The 23,540-nt window shown below is 36.1% G+C and overlaps 1 protein-coding gene across 4 annotated transcripts in view; it reads left to right on the forward strand.

The window, feature by feature from the left end:
- The window catches only part of HERPUD2 (HERPUD family member 2), a 36,939-nt gene that overhangs the window by 3,956 nt on the left and 9,443 nt on the right, over positions 1-23,540 (forward strand). For 2 of the 4 annotated variants that reach the window (XM_042248608.2, XM_015095306.4), the window contains 3 exons: positions 13,085-13,162; positions 16,467-16,580; positions 19,035-19,189. In XM_042248608.2, the coding sequence (XP_042104542.1) occupies positions 13,085-13,162; positions 16,467-16,580; positions 19,035-19,189 (347 nt within the window). The remainder of the gene's footprint in view (positions 1-13,084; positions 13,163-16,466; positions 16,581-19,034; positions 19,190-23,540) is intronic. The other 2 variants (XM_042248609.2, XM_015095307.4) reach the window with 2 other exon arrangements.

Below are 23,540 nucleotides of genomic sequence, written 5' to 3' on the forward strand. Positions count from 1 at the left end.
CCTGGTAGGCTGCAGTCCATGGGGTTGCGAAGAGTTGACTCGACTGAGTGACTTCACTTTAACTTCTCACTTTCATGCATTGGAGAAGGAACTGGCAACCCACTCCAGTGTTCTTGCCTAGAGAATCCCTAGGATGGGGGAGCCTGGTGGGCTGCTGTCCATGGGGTTGCACAGAGTCGGACACGACTGAAGCGACTTAGCAGCAGCTCAGGTCTAGTGGGGGATACAGACATACAATATTATGTGGCTAGTGTCATACAAGAGGGAGGTACTGAGTGCTGTAGGAACACAGGAAGGAACAGTCCACTCGAGCTGAGATAAGGGAATGTGAAGCTGTTTTAGAAAAGATTCACAGAAACATTTTTCTTAGAGAATTGAGAACAGTTTTAAGGAGGTAAGATGATAGTTTCTTTTTTTAACTGTTCTTTCAGAGATATTGTTGCCCTGATGATTTTGAATGCTTTATATTATCTAGTACCTGGTAGTATGCTGCTGCCACTAAGTCGCCTTAGTCGTGTCTGACTCTGTGTGACCCCAGAGACAGCAGCCCACCAGGCTCCCCTGTCCCTGGTTTTCTCCAGGCAAGAACACTGGAGTGGGTTGCCATTTCCTTCTCCAGTGCATGAAAGTGAAAAGTAAAAGTGAAGTCGCTCAGTCATGTCCGACTCCTAGCGACCCCATGGACTACAGCCTAACCTGGTAGTATAGTACTGTGTTAAAAGATTATAGATCCATAATGGGCTGCCAAGGGGAAAGTGTTCTCCAGTTAGGAAGCAAGGCAGTTGCTACATTTATGCAGAAGTTTCAACAGTCATTACAAAAAAACCTCAGATCTGAAATTGAGCTCTGGTGGAGATTTATCTAACTTTGGTATTGATACTTGGTTTAGAACATGGTTTAAGACCTGGTTAGTGCAGCAGTTCATGTTGATAGTGTATATAATTGTGAATCATATTCTAATATGACATTTGTCATCACTTAATGATTTTAGATTTTTAGTTCTTAAACTTGGCCTGTAGTGTGAAATAATTATTCTGAAATTTAGGTAATTGCTACTAGTGGGTGAAGATAACCTATCAAGAGGACTACTTTTACTTGAGCAGTTTCAGACTTTGATCTAGTTTAGACCAGGTATGTAAATATCAAAATGGTTGAACTTAATGTTATTCAGTAGAATGGACTGTCCTAGAGAAAACTTTAAAAATGGGAAATAAAAAATAAGAATCTCTAAATCCAGTTAGGCACCTTTTTCATTATCTTGTTTCTTACTATTTGCTCTTATACACAAACCAAGATGAACATGACTTACCCTGAAATCAATTTTGAAGGGACGCGTATTCTTTTGTTTCCCATTTTTCAGTCTTGAACTCAGAGTGCCTGTTGAACATGTCCCTCACTTCTGGATAGATTTCCCCTCTCTTGCTGCCTTTTCAAATTGTGCCTTTGCTCTGATTCTTTTAGAATTAAAGAAATAGGAATAGAACTAGTTGTATAGATTCTGTTCTGAGAATGTAACATTGCATAATCAAACTGCCTACAGTTCAGATAGAAGTCTTACTTTCATTGTCAGTGGAAGTAGCTTTTATAATACAATTTGAGGTTTATATCTCTGTTATTTTTGTAATTCCCTATTACCTTACTTAGGAAGGTCATTTTTTATTAAAAAAAACTTGTAAAATATTGGCTATATTCCATGTCGTACAATATATCCTTATAACTTAAGTTTTATACATTATAGTTTGTATCTCTTAGTCCCCGACCCTTTTATTACCTTCCCCCTTCCCTCTCTTCACTAGTAACCACTAGTTTGTTCTGAGTATGTTTCTTTTTTGTTATATTCACTAGTTTGCTATATTTTTTAGATTACACATATAAGTGATATCATATAGTATTTATCTTTCTCTTTCTGACATTTCATTTATCATAACTAAAAGTGAAAGTGAAGTCACTCAGTCGTGTCTGACTCTTTGTGACTCCATGGACTGTAGCCCTCCAGACTCCTCTGTCCATGGGATTCTCCAGGCAAGAATACTGGAGTGGGTTGCCATTTCCTTCTCCAGGGGATCTTCCTGACCCAGGGATCGAACCCAGGTCTCCCGCATTGCAGGCAGACGCTTTAACCTCTGAGCCACCAGGGAAACACAGGTCATTTTAAAAATCTGCCTGCTTAATCACCTCAGAACTATTGATTTAAAGTGGCTATAATCCACCCTAATATTTGTTTTATAAGATTTTTTATCAAAGGTTGATGGAAAGTTAAAAGTTTTGAATGAGTGGTGACTAAAGTTTCTTTTATTTAGCTCCTCTTGTAGCCTTTTTCTAATGTCTTTTTTGGAAAATAACAGTACCGTGAAGGTGATGTTTTGTTTAATCATGCACCAGTGGTTTTAAAAATAGAATTTTTCTAGAACTTTATTCCTTTCCTTTACATAATAATTTTTTGGTGTGTGTGTGTTTGGCGAGGGGATGGGTTGCAGCGCTTTGTTGGTTGTGGGATTTTAGGTCTTTAATCAGGAATTGAAACTGGCCCTCAGCAGTGACAAAATGGGGTCCTAATCACTGGACTGCCATGGGATTCCCATACATAATAAATACAGATTTGATGGTCTTGAATGCTTTTACTTAACTGTCATATTTGGTGCTCTGATTTTAAACTGACTAAGTGGTTGTGTATACCAGTCATTCTACTAAGCATTTTATATATTTATCACATTTATTCCTCATAGGTTATGCTGCAAGTTTTATTATGAGCTCTCTGTTCTAGATGAGGAAGCTGAGACTTGGTTTCTTTTTTTTTTTTTTTTTTTTGCCCAAGGTCATAGAACTTTAACTAGAATCAGAATTTGTATTTAGGTTGGTCTGGTCTGACTTGCAAGCCTCAGATCTTAAACATATGTGGTTGTATATAATAACATGAAGAAAGGCATTTAGGGCTTGGCTCTATCAGTTATATACTTGCAAATTAAAAAGAAGTAAGTAAACTGTAAAAAGACATGTGTGTTCAGATGGTTTATCGTCTAAAGACTACAGGTGAATGGGTAACATAGTTTTAATACTGTTCTAATGCATCAGTTTAGACTGTGGTTATTTTTGTGATTTTGATAAATTATAAAGAAGGTATGGGAACATAATATCTTAAGACTTCAAAGTACGTAGCTTTGCCTATCGTTTCACATTCCTGCTTGTTTGTATGAACCACAACAGTCATACATTCTGGCATCTCTGTTGTATGTATACCTAATTTGGCCTGTGAGTAGAAACAGCTAAGCACAGAATGCCCCTTTGGAGTTCTAGAGGAAATTATTGTTTAAGCTCTGTGAGCTTTTTTTGTTTACGGTCGTTGTAAGAGGATAAGAGGTAGAGGCAGTTTGGTTAAGCTGTGCTTCCATTTACAGTCTCTCTAAATTTCCTGAAGCATTAGATTGGGTGGATCTTGTGGAAATAAGAGGGAGATACATTTCAGTACAAATTCACAGAATTCATTTCCCATAGAAAATGATATTTTGTGCACTTCCTGGGAACTAGCTCTTTAAGGCTGTTTGACATTTGTAGCTGAATTATATGTAAGTACTGAAATGTTAATAGTTAACTATTTTCAAAAAAATTGGACTGTAGTTCTTTGAATCAACATGTAAGTTGACTATTGCATTTACTGAGCTGTTTGGTTATGTTGGATATACTAAGGACATGATTTTTTTTAAGCCATACATAATCATGAGAGACCCATTGAGTCCTTCACATAAAAAATCTAATCTTTTGATACCAACTGCATGACTTTCTGGGCTTCCCAAGTGGCTCAGTGGTAAAGAATCTGCCTGCGAATGCAGGAGACACAGGTTTGATTCCTGGGTTGGGAAGATCCCCTGGAGAAGGAAATGTCAACGCACTCCATTATTCTTGTCTGGAAAATCTCATGGACAGAAAAGCCTGGCGGGCTGCAGGCCATAGGGTTGCAAAGAGTCAGACATGACCTAGTGACTGATGAGCAAGCAAGCAACATGACTTGCCAGAAATAAAAAAGTGTTGTTCTCTTAGTAAACTCATGTTAGACTCTTGTGAATATTTTAAATGCATTAGGGGTACATAGTATTTCATTTTGCTATGTAGTTAAACATTAAAAAGTCAGATAAAATATATATAAACCTTTTAGAAAGAAAACATCTTTTCCCAGTTTAGGATTTATTTTTGTATATTATACTAGCAGATGAACTTTCCTCACCTTGGTTTCTAGCCATCTCTGTTAAGTAGGTAGCTAAATTTTGGGGCCAGCTGATTAAGCAGCTGTTTATTTGGAGTGGTATAGTTCTGTCTCTGGGCTGCTCAGAGTGCCAACAGGATGTTTCCAGCTTGGTAATTTAGCTGCCTCTGCTCTGCCATATATCACCATGCTTCATCTAGGGTGGAGCAGTGGAGATGGTGAGAGTATTAATTGTATGCTGTACTAAGTCACTTCAGTCGTGTCCAACTCTGTGTGACCCTAAGGACTTCAGCCTGCCAGGCTCCTCTGTCCATGGAATTCTCCAGGCAAGAATACTGGAGTGGGTTGCTGTGCCCTCCTCCAGGGGATCTTCCCGACCCAGGGATAGAACCTGTGTCTCTTATGTCTAACCTGCATTGGAAGGCAGGTTCTTTACCAGTAGAGCCACCTGGGAAGCACTGTTAATAGTATTCCTGATAGGATTTGCTGACTGTTGGATGTAGGGTGTGAGCAGAAGGAAGAATCGTGGTGCTGTTAACAGAAATAGTCAAGTGTATTTATATGTTACTCTGTGTAGACAGTTATCTTAACAGAAGAAATTTTTAATTGACAATATCAGTAGTACTTTGTTTTAAATTTACCAATCCTCGAGTCTTCTGAATTCTTATATTTAAAGGATGTAATGTTTTAATTGAGAAAAATGAACTTCTATTGTGCCGAGCTACTGAGATCTTGAGGTTTGTTATAGCAGTTAGCATTACTTACCCTAACTAATACAGAAATGAATTTTTAATCAAAGTAAAAAATACTGTTATTAGTAGGTCTGGATAAATAAATTTGTGTCACTTTTACAAGTTAAACTGAGTTTGAATTGAGATCTCAAAATCCATTCTTTTCCTAATACTGTAGCTTATAATCCAACCAATTGAAAATTCACTTGATGGTTGTGTGGTTTGTTACCGTGTCTAAGCACTGATTTTCCAGATATTTACATTAAATTACTGATATTTAAACTGAATTTTTTCAGTATTTTTTTTAGTGGAGAAAATTTCAAGTCTTATTTAATTTATGCATCTGAAAACTTAATCTATTTTCAACTACAGTAAAATTAAAGAATTCTTTTTCCTTTTACTTCTGATTATCTGAAGGCATTTGAATATTCCATTTAAAGCAACAGTTTTAAAAATTGAGATATAATTCATATACTATAAAATTTACCCTTTAACACGTACAAGTCAGTGGTTTTTAATACTTCAGAAAGTTGTACAGTCATCACCACTGTATGGTGTTCTGATGTCCAGAACATTTTCATCAGCCCATGCTCACTAGCCATCACCCCTTATTCTCTGTTTCCTCAGTCCTTGGTAACCACTAATCTACTTTTTGGCTCTATGTATTCACCTATTCTGAAAATTTCACATAAATGGAACTGTGATATATGTGATCTTTTATGTCTTCCTCTTACATTTAGCATGTTTACACGATTCACTCATGTTATAACATGTCTGAGTCCTTCCTTACTTTTTGTGATCAAATAATATTCCATTGTACGTATGAACAGATGTCACATTTTGTTTGTCCATTCGTCAGATGATAGGCATTTGAGTTGTTTCTACTTTTCTCTGCTGTGCATATTCTCTTACAGGCTTTTGTGTGGATGTGTGTTTTCGCTTCTCTTTGGTGTATACCTAGGAATGGATTGGATGTATACTGAGTCATATGGTAGCTTTCTGAGGAACTGTCAAGCTTTTTAAGAGGTCATGCTGTTTTATATTCCCACTAGACTTAGCAGCAGCAGTAATGTAAAAGGGTTCTACTTTCTTCACGCTTTCATCCATACTTGTTTTTGCTTTATGTATTTTTTGGGTGGGGTATAATCTAATTTTGTTATGTTGTACTTTTTGAAAATTGATGGTCCCTTGCTGTGGAAAGATAAAAGTTTATTTGAAATAGACTATTTATTTAGAGAAGTGTTAATGCTAAGATACCAACACACAATTGTTGCTTGATAATAATATGCTAATATCAGTACCATTTACAGAAATGAACCAGATGAATTTAGCACCAGTATTTTAAGCTAGTAAGTATTGTGATTCATAAGACTGAATACTAACTGAACACTTCATTTTCATTCCTAATGATTACATGTAAAATAACTGATACAATGAATTTCAAATAAGTTATGTCTTCCAAATCTATGTAAACGCTTTTGGACTTCCTAACACTTCATTTAATACAGTGGCATTTAGCATCTCCTCTGCAAGACACATGGCTGGGCTATAGGAGCAAAGGGATGAGCTAGACAGACATGGACCCTCTCTTGTTCCTGACAGTCATATGCCACTTAGGGAAATAAACTTGTGCACATAATTACAGATTATGGTTTGTGTTATGAAGAAAACAAACTGGGTGAGTAAAAGAGAATACTCTTCTTCAAGTCTGTAAATCAGGTAAGGCCTCTCTGAGAAGGTCATTTTAAAGCTAAGACCCGAAAGATGATTAAGAAAGAGTTAAGTCTGCAAGAGCTGAGAGAGAATACTACAGGTATGGTGTCTGAGTTGGTAACGAGCTTAGCATATTTGGAGATCAAAGTGATTGCCCATTTGGCTAATGAGAGAGGAGGAAAGAATAAAATCAGAGGATGTGGGAAAGAGATAGAAAGCAGATCTGCTGGGACCATCTGGTTATGGTAAGGAATTAGAATTAAATCCAGACTGGTAGGGATCTACTAGAGAGTGACAGGAATGATTCACATTTTTAAAAGATCACTCTGTTTACTGACTGTAGACCAGAGTGTGTGAAGACCAATTAAAGATGCTGTTTATTAATATTACAGAAGTTCCGGCAAGAGGTAGCAGCTTAGATTAGAGTAATGACAATGGAAATGGAAAGAAATGAACTGAGAGGGGCTTCTGGAGATAGAGTCCGTGAGATTTGCTGATGGTTAGATACGTTAGACAAGGTGAGAGAAAAATTGAGGATAATGCCCAGAGTTTGGCTTAAACATCTGTGGCAAGTTGTTTAAGAAATAGGGAACAAGTAAGGGGAAAGGTCTGGAGATTTGGAAACTGGGAACTGTTGTAGATGTTTTGACTTTGAGTTGCTTATTAAGATATCTGAAGGTGGGGACTTCACTTGTGGTCCAGTGGTTAAGATTCTGCATGTCTACTGCAGGGGGCATGAATTTGATCCCTGGTCCTAGAACTAAGATCCCATGTGCTGCCTGGTGTGGCCAAAGGCAAAAAACAAACAACAACAACAGAAAACTCATAAAGATATCTGAAGGTGTTAGATGTCTAATAAACGGTTGGGTGTATGGATTTGGGTTTGAGAGGGAGAGAGGCCTTGGATAGAGAAGCAAATTTGCATCTCAGCCGAAGAAGCTTTCTTAACTTTTAGAATTGGATGGAAAATTTAGCAAAGGACTCTGGAGGGACAGTGACCAGTGATATGAATGAAATGTACAAATGCCTCTTAATGGATTTTCTAAACTTTGATTGCTCTTCCAGAGGTACAAATGGTGAGAGCCATGGTCTTTTCTCCTTTCAAATGTCAGAACCTTTTGCTAGGCACTTTTGGCCATGCTATTCCTCATCCTGCTGAGGGACTTGCTTGGCCATTATCCAGCCTTTCTGTTCAGTGGGTATGAAAGAAAGAAAGGGAAGTCGCTCAGCCGTGTCAGACTCTGTGGCCTCATGGACTATAGCCTGCCAGGCTCCTCCATCCATGGAATTTCCCAGGCAAGAGTACTGGAGTGGGTTGCCATTTCCTTCTCCAGGGGATCATCTCAACCCAGGGATTGAACCTGGGTCTCCAGCATTGCGGGCAGATGTTTTTACTGTGTGAGCCACCAGGGAAGCCTGTTGGTATAGGCTTTAAAAAAATAGGACTTGGCAATAAGGGATTATCAGTCTCTGGGCTTCTAGGAGTGCTATTTCAGTCAGTATATTTTGGGTTAAATAGATTATGTGCTGTTAGGTTCGAAAGTTTGATGAGTATTTGTATGTATTTCTGAAACTGGGACTCATAGTTTTAGGACTAGGAGTTCTCACAATCTTTAATTTGGAGTTTTTAATTTTCACATAAGAATTATCATTATAGGTAACCGAATGATTACTTTATAGCTGACTCTCATGAGATTTTAGTACCTATATTCTAAACTAAGTGATCTTCCTAAATGTCTTTAATTTATATGGCTAAGTTTCTCAAGCATGGGTTTCTGGAGTCTATGAGGTTGCTGACTGATAGTGGTCTGTATTGTTTCTGTGAAAAAAATTGTTCTAAATCTATCTATTAGATAATTATGAGAGTAAACTAAGTTGGATTGCCACTGTACTTAATTTATATATATACATGTCAGTAGTCCAAAATATTGAGTATTCTAGCATACTTTTATGTCCTATCTTGTTTAAAAATGATCCTTGTGATAAAGTACTTGATCAATTCCATTACTGCTACAGTTTAATAGTAAAATGATGATTACCTATGTAGAAAACAGCTGATACATTTTGAAGTAGTTGATAAATACTTCTTTCATCCCATCTACTTAGTACATCCTTTCACTAAAAATCTGAAGGTAAGTAATTTATGCTTTGCACATGGACTTCTTGACTTTTTTTTTTAAACTAATTTCAGATATTTTTCTATGTAGAGAAGGTGAAATGAATTAAAAGTTTTCTTTCTGTTATTTATAAATGTCATTTTAAACTGATTCTTGAAAGTTCTTCAAATATGGAATAGGGCTTGCTTTTTTATTCATTAAATTGATAGTTATTGCAACTTTAAACCTATTTAGCAGTATCCTAATCATGTTCTTATACATAATGAACAAAGGTAGTCTGCTATTGGTCATACAGCTTATCAATACTGTCACAAAATCTCTCATTAAATCCTCTTGAAACTGCATGATGTCAGAGAAGCAGTTGTTAGAGATTAGTATCAAATGCCCATTGAATGTTTTCTAAGTGTTCTGCTCTGCTGTTAGAGGTTTGTGTGCATTTTTATTGTGAAAATTCAGCCTTGTGAAATAGGTACTATTATTGCCCTCATTATTTAAATAAGAAAGCTGAGGCAAAGAGTGGTGGTAGTGGGATTGTGTACAAGTTTCTTAACATTTCTTCGCCTGTCTCTGCCATATTCTTCTCTAAGTTCAACTCCTTCACACAAGATTTTACCCCTTATGAGTTACTCAAGAACATTGCTCTGGAAATTTTCTGTTTTTCTCTCCTGCATCATCACTTTCCTGAGGATGGATTATTTCTATTGGCATACAAACATGTAATTTCTCTTTCCTTAAAAACACAAAACAGTAAAACAAGACCCTCTTTTGACTTCACTTCCCTTCCAGCTATTACTTTTATTCCCTTTCCGTCTTTAGTGCACAACTCCTTATAAATTGTGAATATTCACTATTTGTAATTGTACTCCTCTCCTTTTCTCTTAAATACATCCCAGTTAAGTTTTTACCCTACTGTTCCACCAAGATTGCTTTTATCAAGGTCACCAGGGAGCTCTATGTTGCAGGATATGGTGGGGGATGTAGAGAAATGAATAGTATGAAAGAAGGACACTGTGAGTATATAACAAAAACCTAGAAACATTCAAATATCCATGTTGTAAACTTTAGTATTTCTGTGTACTGGAGCATTCAAAAAGAGTGGGGAAGACATCTTTATACTGCTAAGGAGTAATTGCCAGGGTAAAATAAGGGAGAAAACAAAGTACTAAAGAGTGAGTATGGTGTTCTACCTTTTATGTGAGAAAAGAAAGGAAACATAAGTGTGCTTATATCCACATTTGTTATGTTGTTAAAAAACCATGGAAGGGTGATTCAGAATTACAGAGGAAGTGGGCAGGGGACAGAAGCTAAACCTCTTTGCACCTTGTTCTATAATTTTTCCTTTGTTTCTGTGTATGTTATATATAATTTTAAAAACTAAATAGAAAAAAAATTCCTAAACAGTTTAACAATGTCAGGATGTTAACAAAATTACAAGTAATTTTGAAACACTATTTTGACTACATATGTCTAGTAGCATAGATCTAAGGACTGAAAAAGTGACAAGAAATCTTAAACCTCATCCAGAATTATTGAGATTATACATAGTAGGATAAAGCCCATAAGTACTTTTGCTAATGGCATAATTTTGTTAATATCATTAGTAAAAAAGATTTTCAGGGTGACAGATGTGTAAATAAAATAAAAAACCTTATACCATTCAATTAAAATCAGAAAAATGAATATTCACTCAGGGTTTAAGTTTCTCCTTTGCAAAAAATACATATTTTGTATCTCTCTTGAAGAATCTTAGAAATAATAGCAAGTGACCGTAAGTACCCTTAGGCCCCAGATTTTGTCTTTAGATGCCATTTCCCCCTTAGGCCCCAGATTTTGTCTTTAGATGCCATTTCCTATTAAAAGGAATCAAAGCCCCTGGAACTGTGGCTGTTTCCAGGCCTGGCAAAAGAAACATGGAAGGTGAACCTCATGTGCCCGAAAGCAAGGAAGCTCTTACATACTGCAGAGGTCAAAATTATTTTCTACCCCTAATGAAATAATGGATCTAGGCAGTTTGATCTAAAAGGTGAATGTTTGATGGCAGACTTCATAGGGGATGAATCAGGCTGACAATATTTAAACACACTGATCGATCTTAACATGATTAAAAGTAGGTCACCCAGTCTACATGTGCTGATAATGATGTGATACAGCAGGAAGTTCTCTTGTCAAACAAAAAAGAACCTGAAGTTCATCAGCCCTCCAGATCTAGCTGCATTTACAGAAGACTGTAGGACACACTATACCATACCAGAAGGACACAGTCACTTACATCCAGACTGTAACATGTTTTCTTCAACAAGTAGCTAGGGAAAATTTTGAAAGAAGTGGAAGCTGTTGAAAGATTAAAAGAGACGTAACAACCCAATTCCATGTGTGAACCTTGTTTGATTCTGGTTTAGACAAACCATCAGACAGTAAAGAATCTGCGTGCAATGTGGAAGACCTGGGTCGATCCTTGGGTTGGGGTGACCCCCTGGAGAAGGGCATGGCAACCCACTCCAGTATTCTTGCCTGGAGAAGCCCCATGGAGAGAGGAGTCTGACAGGGGCTGCAGTCCATGAGGTCACAGAGTTGGACACGACTTAATGACTCAGCACAGCACAGCACACATCCCTAAAAAGGCATTTTTGAGCAAGTGGGAAAAATTGAACTGTACTGGATATTACTTACTAAGCAATTAATGTTTATTTTATTGAAGGTGGTAATATTGTGGTTAATTACAAAAACAACTGCTACAGATACATGCTATTTTTTGACATGTGAAAAGAAATTATATGGGGTGTTTGCTTTAAAACTCTTTTCCTTGCCAAAAATGAAATGGGGGTGGGTAAATGAAACAGGAATAGCAAAATGTTGATAATTGTTGGAGCTGGGTATTTGGGAATTCTAAAGATGGTAAGGGGCTTCATTTTATTCTCTCCACTTTGTGTGTGTTTGAGAATTTTAATAGTAAAGTAAAATCATAAGAAAAGACTGATATTTTTTGTATCAAATGATATGACATAAGAGTATCTATTAAATGTTTGAACTGATAGTTTATGATGGCTTAAATCAGGGCTTAAATCAGTCTTTATCACTTAGCGTTTAACTCATGTTATATAATTTACTATTGTGCCCCACTCAGTGTTCATATGTATTGATTAAAGTTTCAAGACTTGTGATATGTAGTTTTTCAAAAAAAATCCTGTGTTGTATTTGGTTGTTTATATATAAGAATTTGTGCATTTTCGGAATGGTGCACTCAAAAATACTTCTGGGGAAATTAAATTATGCCAAAAAGCTAAGTAAGTTGGAAGGACAACTGTACCTTCTCTTGATCTTTGGTACCTAAGAACCTGTGAACCACAGATCTTAACTACAGAATGGCTCTTTTTACTGTGGTTAATTTTAATGTAAGACTCTTTTTTAGTAGCCATGTTGCATATATAGACTGTTTGAAAATTGTTATAGTTATTACTTGGATTTGGCATGTTTAGTAATTGTCCATATAGCCAATATTTGTTTTAGTAGAATTCAAGGAATGCTTGCCGGTTTCTCCATGATGAAATAGGAGGTCTTATGGGGATTGTACGTAAATGTTTTTATTTTAAATACCTAATGCTTGTAGTGTGAGCACTTAGCAGATTTATTAGAAGTACAAAATAAGGCAGAGATAACCAGAATTTATTTTATATTTTGGGTTGTATATGGAGATGGCACTTGGATCTCCATGCACTTGAGCTTGTTTTTCTTGTGTTTTTGAAAAATGTAAAAAGGTATTCATGAGAATGGCAAAAATAATAAAAACTAGAATAGTTATCTAAAACTGTAAACTATATCCAAATGGCTTTTGAATTTAAAACTGATAAATTACCCTGCATGATGTTACTAAAGTAGAAAATATATTTTATGTATACTTTTGATTAAAAATACTGACAAAATAATACAAAATAACACTGGTGACCTTGGAATTTTATCCCATTGTTGACTGTTAATAGAAAGCCAGCCACCTTCTCACTAATAGTCTTGAAGGTTTTTAATGACAGTCACACATGCATTGCATTATGGCTGAAAGACCAACTTCCAATTTACCTATTTTCCCCATTTTAAAGATAAATTGGGAATTATCTGTATTTTATTATATCTACAGTAGATATGTTACCATTTGCTGAACTTTTAATGTCTTAAATAGAATTTGGAAAAACAAAATTCATAAATTATGTCAGTTTTCTGCTTATTTGTGCCGAAAGGGAATTTTACTTTACCCATAGGAAGGCATCTTATTCCCAACTTTCAATTTGTATAATTAGAAAAAGTTGAATTTTTTTCTTTATCCCATTTCTTAGTTGACGAAGGATCAGAGATTGGTGTATTCGGGCAGACTGCTTCCCGATCATCTGCAGCTGAAAGACATTCTCAGAAAAGTAAGCTTTTCCACCACTATTCAATACCAGTTACTCAGAGTGCCAGGGGAAATATGTTCTGAACTTTCTTTTGCTATCCAGCCAATTTAGTTCTTAGACACTTAAAATCAACCCTTTTAGGTAGCATAATAGGTGATTCTGATTAGTTAACAGTTTTATATATCCATCTGATAGCTAAATCTGAAATAGCATTACATATTTGTGTTCAGGGATTTGTTATCTTGTGGAAGAAAGCCATATTCACTTATCATTAACGCAGGAGTAGAGTGCTCAAGTAGACTGGTAACAGTCCCCTCTCTTAAATCCGTTTTTGATGAAACTACATAACATTTTAATACAAGTTAACTTGGGTTAGGAATTTAATTTTGGGACATCAAATATTACAGAAGGAAGCCCACTTGGTCCATCAGCAAACTTTGAATCCTGGTACTCAGAGTTAAATATATTTTAATATAATTTTTTGATAGAATACTAGTTACTTTAATGGCAGCTTTTAGCTCATGTTTATTTGTGGAATTTATACTTTCAGAATTTTTCTGCATTTGAGATTCTTTTTGCTTGTGAATGTAGCAGAATTGAATATATAGCTGTTAGGTTTCACTTTAGATTTTTGACTTAACTCAGTGTTTTCTGGATATCCCTAATCTCTATGCTCTTGTGTATGTTTATGACCACCTGTGGGAAATTTTAAAAAACCTTACACTGGTGTATTCCTTCTGTTTAGATAGTTGACATTTTGGTTTTGCTAGTGTGACTTCCTGCTGTCATTTTCATTTTAATCATGTAGTTTCAGGTTGCCAGAGTGGTTTAATAACATCTCTCACTGTCTCTCTCTCCCTACTTCTCCCTCTCTCTCTCAAAAATACTGGCTTTTGTAGCATATATCCTCCCCTCTTTCTTTTCTTAATAGACTTTATTTTTTAGAGTAGTTTTAGGTTCATAACAAAATTGGGCAGAAGCTAAAGATTACCCATATAACTCCTGCCTCCGCACATACACAGCTACTCCCACTAACAGCATTCTACATCAGTCTACATTAGAGTGCTACAGTAGTTAGAGTTGAAGCCTGCATTGATATCATCACCCCAAACCCATCGTTTACATTAGGGTTCACTCTTGGTATTGTACTTTCTGTAGGCTTTAATAAATGTACAATGACAGGTATCCACCTTATAATATTGTACAGAATATTTGCTACCCCCCCAAATCTGCTATGTTCCACCTCTTCATTTTCTTTCCTGGTTTTATCCTTAAAAACTTTTTTCACTATATGCTCTTTGAAATATAGATTTATTATTTTAACCCAAGGATAGCTAGAGTCTGAACATGCATACTTCTAAAAAGGGTTTTGCTGCCAGAAATCATTTCCAACCAGAATACTTAAAATGCTTTGGGATTTCCGTGGTCGTCCAGTGGTTAAGACCCTGTGCTTTCACTGCAAGGGGTTCGGGTTCAATCCCTGATCAGGGAACTGAGATCCCACATGTGCCTTTCCATGGCCAACCACACCCGCCCCCCCCCCGAAAACAACAACAACAACAACAAACAAAAACCACCCAGCTTCAGTTAAAGGACTGTTGTGCCCCTTATCACTGAACATTTCGAACAGTATGTTTACAGTTTGAATAGATCATTGAACTGTATAACCCTTTACTTCTTTCAGTTAAATGCTGTCATTAACTATACCTGTTTAGTTATAAAATATTTTATAGAAACATTCCCCAAAGGTGAATAAATACTATGAGGTAATTGTGGTTAATATGACCTTTGAAACTAGTTTTGTAAGGATGAACATTTTACACTTGGATGCTTTTTTTTACTGTTTTTTTACTGTATTCCCAAGCTAAGGGGACATTGTAAATCAGGCATCCTTTTTACCTGCTTTGCTTGGTGTACCTCATGTAATGCTATTTCTGGGAATGCCTTTCTTTAGTATTCTAACTCCTATTAACTTCTTCCTCTAAACCCATAAATGGTTACAGTTCATGCATCTCAGTTTTGTGCAAAGACTGATTTATATATTTCTCTAATTGCGCTCTAATGTGCTAGTCTGTTCTTAAAAAATTTTTTTTTAAATTTATTTGTTTTTGGCTGCTGGGTCTTCATTGCTGTGCCAATTTTTCTCCAGTTGTGGAGAGTGGGAGCTACTGTCTAGTTGCAGTATGCGGGCTTCTCTCTGCGGTGACTTGTCTTGTTGCCAAGCACAGGCTCCAGGGCGTGCGGGCTTCACTAACTGCAGTCCTTGGGCTCTAGAGCACAGGCTCCGTAGTTGCGGTGCGTGGGCTTAGTTGCTGTCTGTGGGGTCTTCCCAGATCAGGGATCAGACCCGGGTCTCCTGCATTGGTAGGCAGATTGTTTACCACGGAGCCACCAGGGAAGCCCCAGTCTGTTCTATGAACAACATTGTGAGTCTCTTTAGGGGGGGGACTGACTCCTGCCCTTTCTTGGATTCACCTCAGAATTAAGCACAGTTCTTGTTTATGGAAGATGGTGAATTCCTAGAGCTTTGTTTCTCTTCCTCACAACTGGGCATCTTTTCTTTATTTCCTGCCGCGCCCCCCCTTTTAAAAAGTCATTTTCTGATTTTTTAAAATTGTTGCGCCATCCTTTGTTTTTCTCTGCGTCTCCTTACTCTACCTTGTTTACTTGCTTTATGCCTATGATAAATATACTCCTGAAATCATTAAGTTAAAATGCCAGTTAATTATTTTTAGAGTATTTTCCTTCACTCATAGTTGTAGATTTATGGAGACACACTTGGAATATTTACAGAATATAGTTCAAATATATGCTCTATATCTGTGTATTAAGTGTTAGAGGTACAACCAGTTTTTGACTTAAAAAATAAAATACTATTACTAAAATTCAGACAGATGAGATTAGAGTGAGGTTATTTGAGTTTCCTTATCACTGTAAGTTTTCAAATAATGAAAACATTTACTATTCAACGTTTGTAGGCCTAAGCGTCAGTGTGACTGTCACAGTGCTGATATTAATGTGTGTAGTGTTTTTATACTGAAATAATAGGTTGCATTGACGCAACTTTACAGCAGTGTTTGCTTGGTATACAAAATAATAATTTTTTTCATATAGTGGTTCCTGAGTATTGAGACTGTTTTCTAAGCATGGAAGAAATATTCAGAAGGATCCCAATTTATGTGCAGGTGACAGTTTATTACTAATAAAATAGCTGTGGTAGGAAGAAACTTAAGGTTTGAGTTCAGTATTTCTGCTTAGCTACTGACATTGTTGAGCTACGTACTTTCCAGTACTACCCTTTAAATGTAATTTTCTTTAATTTTAGCAAGATGAGTATCATATGGTTCATCTAGTATGTACCTCTCGGACTCCTCCCAGTTCTCCAAAATCCAGCACCAATAGAGAAAGTCATGAAGCACTGGCATCCAACAGCAATTCTGTGAGTTGTTTTGGGCAGAGTAAATGCTGAAGTTTTCTGATTATCCCTTCTTGCCTCTAAAAACTAAGTGGAAAACAGAACAACTGGATCTTGTGGGTGGTGAGACTGTGTTGTGAACAGCTTAAGTTAATCATTTAAACTTCATTTTTAGAGATCCAGTACACAGTGTAATCCCTTGAAGCCTGTGCCCATGAGTTATAATTTGCTATATGGCAGGTCAGTAATAGAGCCAATTTTCAGGGGTTTAATTACTGAAATACTGAAAAGACAAAATTATGATATGGTTATATAATATAAACTCTTTAAGGTATTTTATATATTATATTTAATCAAGGTAGATTAAATTATTTAAACTTAAAGTTTGCTAAAGAAGATTGCTTGTTCAATAATTGTTTTATAAAATGACTGGATTTGAGTATATATTCTGACTATGGGAGGAATAATTACTTGATGTACCCAGTTCTTTCAGACTTGAGTATTCATTTTTCCCTCCTTATTTTTCCATCTTCCTAAAATTGTTTTGGAAATTTAAAAAACTAGTTGAACTTTTCAACTTAGACATTTTTTATACTGTTCAAATTCTTTTATATTAAATTATTTTTGGTTTCCTTTTGTAAAAGCTTTATGTGACACTTTTGGAGGTGAAAGAAAAGGACTGGTTGAGTGGGAAGCTTGTTTCAAGCTTCCTGGGTAGGGATCTTTTGTACTGCTAAGTGTACTTTCCTTCTTGTCAGGAATCTAGCCAGAATTTTGAGGAGGGGATGAATGGCAGGGGTGATAATGAGAGACTGATTGTTAACTGCTTCTTTAAGAAGCTAGATCTTGTAGTTGCTCTCTTTAATTAGCATAGCCTCAATGGTAAGTATTTTCTAGTACTAGTCATGGGAATTCAGCTTTCACTAACTGAAATTTGTTTTCTCGATAAACCTAAGGGTCTTTCTATGTTTCCTACCTTGCATAAGAAGGGACAAAACCCTGGCGCTGGCATAGAATTCTGTTTATAGTCTTTGAACAGTTGTGTTGCTCCAGTTTCTGCTGACAGAGAACTTTCTTTTCCCTTTTCTGGTGGTTCCTCGGCCATGATTTCATTTCTTTATAATATATATTCAGTTTTTCAGAGGTGTGTTATAAAAAATCTAAGAAGTATCAAAGGAGAATGAAATTGAATTCCTCTTAATTTTTTTATGGCTGATAAATTTCATTGGGACTTGATAATGTCTTAAAAATCTGTTCATGAAAGTTATATAATAAGGTCAGAAATAATTAGTTCTAGAGAAATTAGGGTGTGCTGCCAAATGGCTAGGCCTTTCTTCTATTAATTTTTTTTAGTGACTACCATATTTTGATGATCCATTTAATACGAAATCTTGCCAAAAAAGAAGCCTTTCCAAGTTGTGTGTCTAATAATCAGCCTCCCTAGTAAGATATTTGGTGTCTGTTTGGTATAGAATAACATTTTAAAGCTTTTGTTAATTTTTCAAACGTCCTTAGGACCTTTCACATGGCAGGACTAACGAAGGTAGACATGTAAAAAGAGATGCTGTAAATAGGAAGGCAGTACCAGTAATGTGATTTTAAAAACTTGGAACGATGCTGAAATTATCTTGTATCCAGTTTTTTAAAGTAGGTAATTTATATAAACTGTAATTGTGTTTTAAATTTACATGAAATACTTGACAAACTGTTTTCAAACAGCAACAAATTGAGGTGGTCTTCAAGGGGTTATGTTGATTGAAGTTGTTGAATCTGTAAGTTTCTGACACCATTAATGCATGAGAATTTAAAAATTCTGTTTGGTATCTTGTTTATTCTGTTAAAAAAAACAACAACAGTATTTGTTGGTAGTATCTTTAAACTAATAGGATTTTAGGACTGAAAGGAATCTTGAAAATCTAGTTCCATCTCATTTCCTATAGGAAAGCTGTGACTTAGGGGTTAAGTGAATTGTAAGTTTATGTTGCTTGCTAATGTCAGAGTTAACACCAAACTCTAGCATGCTCTTCAGTATTTTAAACCAGTATATGACTAATGGCATGTTATACAGTAGCTGGTACATATTAACTGATACAGTTATTAGTACCATTATTGACCACTTCTTATGTGTTAGGCATCATGAAAAGAGCTTTGCATGCGTTAATTTTCACAAATTTTGTATGCTATTTTTGGTAAATAATTACTACTCAGCCTTTTATAGTTGAGAAATGGACTATTATTGTATAATTAATGGATTTTGATTTTCTAAACTCTTTAGTCTCATGAGAATTAAATTATTTATACCTATATATATAAAGAAATATGCCTATTATGCTGGGCACACAAGTCAAATCAGTAAATTTCTAGAATTCACTCTTTGCGGAGGGATTTCACAGATACATTTTTAGTAATGTGTCTATAATATTGTGATTATAATGAATTAAATCTCCTTGAAAAAAATAATTACATTTTTGTTTGTAGAGTTCAGATCAGTCAGGATCATCAACTCCATCATCCAGTCAAGAAACCTTGACTTTAGCTACCAGTTCTTCCTCAGAAGGATTGAGGCAACGAACCCTTCCACAAGCACAAACTGACCCAGCACAGAGTCATCAGGTCCCATATGTAATGCAAGGGTGAGTGAAACTGATAGCTTTGGTCCTCTTAAAAATCTATGACTCCAGGCTTTCATGGTAGTGCCCTTCACTGATCAAAGTACATTTGAAATTTACTCATATACCTGATTATATGTTTTGTGAATTAGAGGGTTAGGTGTAGCAGTTTTTGGGTGGCTGTCCTGTGTGGTTTGTGGGATTTTAGTTCCCTGACCAGGGACTGAACCTGGGCCCTGTGCAGTGAGAGCACTGGACTGCCACTGAACTCCGTGGAACAGTGCTTTTGAAAGCTGGTTGTACATTAGAATTGTCTGGGGCAGTACCTTTCGGTCTTTAATGTTTGTGCTAATCACCTGGAGATGTTGTTAAGATGCAGGTTCTGATTCAGTTGGTCTAACAGGGCCCGAGATTATGTTTTTCCAGTGAGCTCCGCTGTGATGCTGATGCTTCTGATGCTTTGACCATAGTTTGAATAGCAAGGATGTAGGTGACTAAAATTTTTGTTTTTCCTCAATCTTACTATGTCATGCTCAAGTGCTCAGTCGTGTCCAACTTTGTGACCCTAAGGACTATAGTCCGCGAGGCTCTTCTGTCCATGGATTTTACAGGCACGAATACTGAAGTAGGCTGCCATTTCCTCCTCCAGGGTATCTTCCTTACCCAGGGATTGAACCTGTGTCTCCTACATCTTGGGTATTGGCAGGCGGATTCTTTACCACTAAGCCATCAGGGAAGCTCCAGTGTTACTATAGATCTACTCAAATTAGTCTTCTGGAGAACAGATGGATGAATAAGGGTGTTCTTAGAAGAGTACAGAGCCTAGTAATCTGTTTTTTAAAAGTCCTACTGGTGTTTATAATCAGCCAGGCTTGGTAACAATTAAGACAGAGTATTGTGATAAGTATTATGGTGATGTATTATGAAGATATGCTAACCATTGCAAGTTATGGAGTGACTTTCTTAAGAGGAGTTTACCCAAGAAGCTTGCTATGGCTATCTTATATTTAGCAATTACAATAGGTCTCTTGGGTTAGGCAGTTCCAGGGGGAATGCAGCCAACAGCCACAGCAGCTGTGGACAACTCAGAGAGGAGGATCTTGGGGAATACAGTTTAAATCTGGGTCATGTCTGAAACTGGAGTACTTTTGAAGTAAAGGAAACAGGAATAATAGTTACTGATAGTTGTTTTGCGTTGCATATTGTGCTGTGGTGTGTGTGACAGTGCTCCAGATCTATGATGGAGGCTGGAAATAAGCAAATGGCTAGGACCCCCCCAAAATGGTAGTAAGCTATGCAGCCAAGGAGTAGCCACTAACTGTTATGCCAAAGAGGATGTAATAGCATATGGCTGCTTTTTACTTTGAATTTTATAAACTTAATTCAATTCTTAATGTAGAAAAACAAAGCTGAGTATATATAAAAAAAAGACTCATTTGTCTCATATTCTTGAGTTTTTCTTTTAAAAATAAGTATTTAGTAAGGCTGATTGTAGACTTTTATAAAGCATCTCATGAAACTATTTTTGTTTTCAGAAAATGATTATTACAAACCGGAACTTTGTTATTTGTAAAAAAGTATTGTCACGATTTACATGGTAGAATAGTGGCTTAAAATAATTTGTCTTATGACAGTGATTCCTTTTCTGTCTTTTTTGCAAAATAAAATAGCTCAGTTCCTCTCAATTTATACAGAGTGCTATTACTAATATTTTACCAAATATGTTGGTAGTGATGGAAAGTGAGAATGGATATAATAAACCTTGAAGAATATATAATGCTATGTTGACAATAGTTATGTCTGCACAGTATTTTTAACTCTTTCTCATATTTACAGTGAATATATTAATATGTATATTTAACTCTTGATTTATTAAATTAAGGTAAAATATGCATAAAATAAACCTTTTAAAGCATTTTTAAAGTGCACAGTTCACTAGCATTAAGTATCTGCACAGTGAATAAAGTAATAAAGTAATATGAATAAAGTATATGAAGTCGCATGTTTTCAGGATAAGACCATGGATATCCTGGAAACACATTAATAATTTCTTTAAACTAGTCTGTTGAGAAAATCAACAGACTTTGGAGCAAAGGCATTTAGCTCTTAGAAATATATAAAACAGATTAGAAAAATCTGAAATAGTGTTTATTTTGCTAAAAATGAGTATTAAGATGAAAAGAGGTAAAATCCTTAAATAATGGTTAGTTTTAAATCAGGAGGGCAGTATAGCTTAGTGGATGTATAGATTCAGGAGTCAGCCTGCCTTGGTTTGAATCCTAGCCCTGTCCACTGACTACCTTGGGCAAGTCTCTTCTCTGCTTCAGTTTGCTCATGATCTGGAGATAATAGTACTTATTGTACAGAATTTCTGTGTGGATTAAGATTTCATGTATGTAAAGAGTTAGGTGATATGTTAGCAATTATTTATAAATTCATTCATACTTATAAATGAATGCTGTATGTTCATTCAGCAAACATATTTATAGGCGTTTGTGAGTCTGACACACTGAAACATCCGAAGGAATGCCAGTACCAGGTGCTGGAAAATAAATCTGTATTCGGAAGGAGCACTTTGTGATTTACAAAGCAATTTAAGTGAAAGTTCAATAAGTAGGTTATTCGGCTTAACAATGAATGTGATTTAACCTAATCTTATAATTGTAATCTTTTACTAAAGAAGACTTTACATCTGTCTTTAAGTAAAATTTTATTTAATATAGCCTTGCCTTACATGTGCAAGAGCAGTAATTTAGTAATTTGAAGAATTCACCAACAAAATAAAATCTCTCCACATCATTTTTAGACTCCAGCACAGCTTATATTTAGCTAGTCACATATGTTTTCCACCATGTAGGTTAGTACTGTCAGTCTTTAAAATGGCTAAATTCTGATCACTGTTTCCTGAGTTTTTGAATCACTAGGTTTGGGGTAGTGTTTAGGACTCTGCCAACTTAACAGCATTCAGGGAACCTAACTTTTCAAGAAATCCTAATGCAGGTGTTTATTTGCCCATTAAGCTCTTGAGGAAACAATGAGAAGACCAGATGGTACATTGCATCACACTGGCTGTCTGTCTATAATGTCACATTTATAAACCTGGACTGTTTTGGACTCAATGTGTTATGCTGTCATGTTTATTTAACTCTAAAAATTGCTAACTGGTTCATAAAAAATTGTGCACTGTTAGGTACACTTAATTTCCCTGCCTGAAATAGTAGCAGCCTTGTTTTATAATTAAAAAAACTGAAAACCTACTCATTGTACTCTTCCGTTATCTGATTTTTTGATAGCAAAAACTGCTTACAACCCACCACCCAGAGATAACTATTACTAACATTTTTGTACTTTCCTTCTAAATACTTTCAAAATAGAAACATCATACTATTTCATTTGTGGGGCCCTAAATGGGAAACCTTAAAAAGAAGGGCTAGCTTTGCGGTTTAGAGCTAAGATGGTGCCTGGTGGAAGAGATGAGGGCAGCTTAAGTTGTTTGTCAAAATTTTTGATTGGCTCTCTTGATTTCTGTGCACGTGGACAATGCATGATCACCATAGACCCCTGTCATGATGTAAGCACGTGGTAATCTGACCTTTAACTTGATTGGTAGAACTATGGAAAGTCCCTCGCAAAACCCCCCTGCTTGCCTATATAAACCAGGAGCTTAGGACAATAAAGCGGAACAGCTTAGACAGAACCCCTGTCACGTCTGATTGTCTCTCCCTTGCCGAGGGGCTGGGTTGGTGGACAGCAGGCTCACTTTTCCTCGGGACCCCTCAGCTCTGCTGAGGGAAGTTCCACTGCCTCTCTCTTTCTGCGGAGCGCCCCCCCCCCCCGCATTTATTTTATAAACCTTTTAAAAAAGCAGAATGTAGTCTGGACATATTTCCAGATCAAATATAGATCTACAACATTTAAAGTTTGTATTAGCAATCAATTTAGCTAAGGACCTGAGAGGCCTATGCAGTGAAAACTATGAGATAATGATGAAAGAAACTGAAGACACAAATAAATGAAAAGATATTCCATGCTCATGAGTTAGAAGAATTAGTGTTGTTATAATGTCCATACTACTTAAAGCAATCTATAGATTCAGTCAGTCTCTATCAAAACTCCAAATATTTTTCACAAAAGTGAACAATCCTAAAATTTGTAGAGAACCACAAGATCCTAAATAGCCATAGCAATCTTGAGAAAGAAGAACAAAGCTAAAGGCATTACACTCCCTGCTTTCAAACTATACTATGGAGTGATAGTAATTAAAACAATATGGTATTGGCATAAAAACAGACTAGGGGAACAGAATAGAGACCCCAGAAATAAATCCATACATATATAATCAATTAATTTATGACAAGAAGCAAGACTATACAAT

Source organism: Ovis aries, chromosome 4 (assembly GCF_016772045.2).
Source record: "Ovis aries strain OAR_USU_Benz2616 breed Rambouillet chromosome 4, ARS-UI_Ramb_v3.0, whole genome shotgun sequence".
NCBI lineage: Eukaryota > Metazoa > Chordata > Mammalia > Artiodactyla > Bovidae > Ovis > Ovis aries.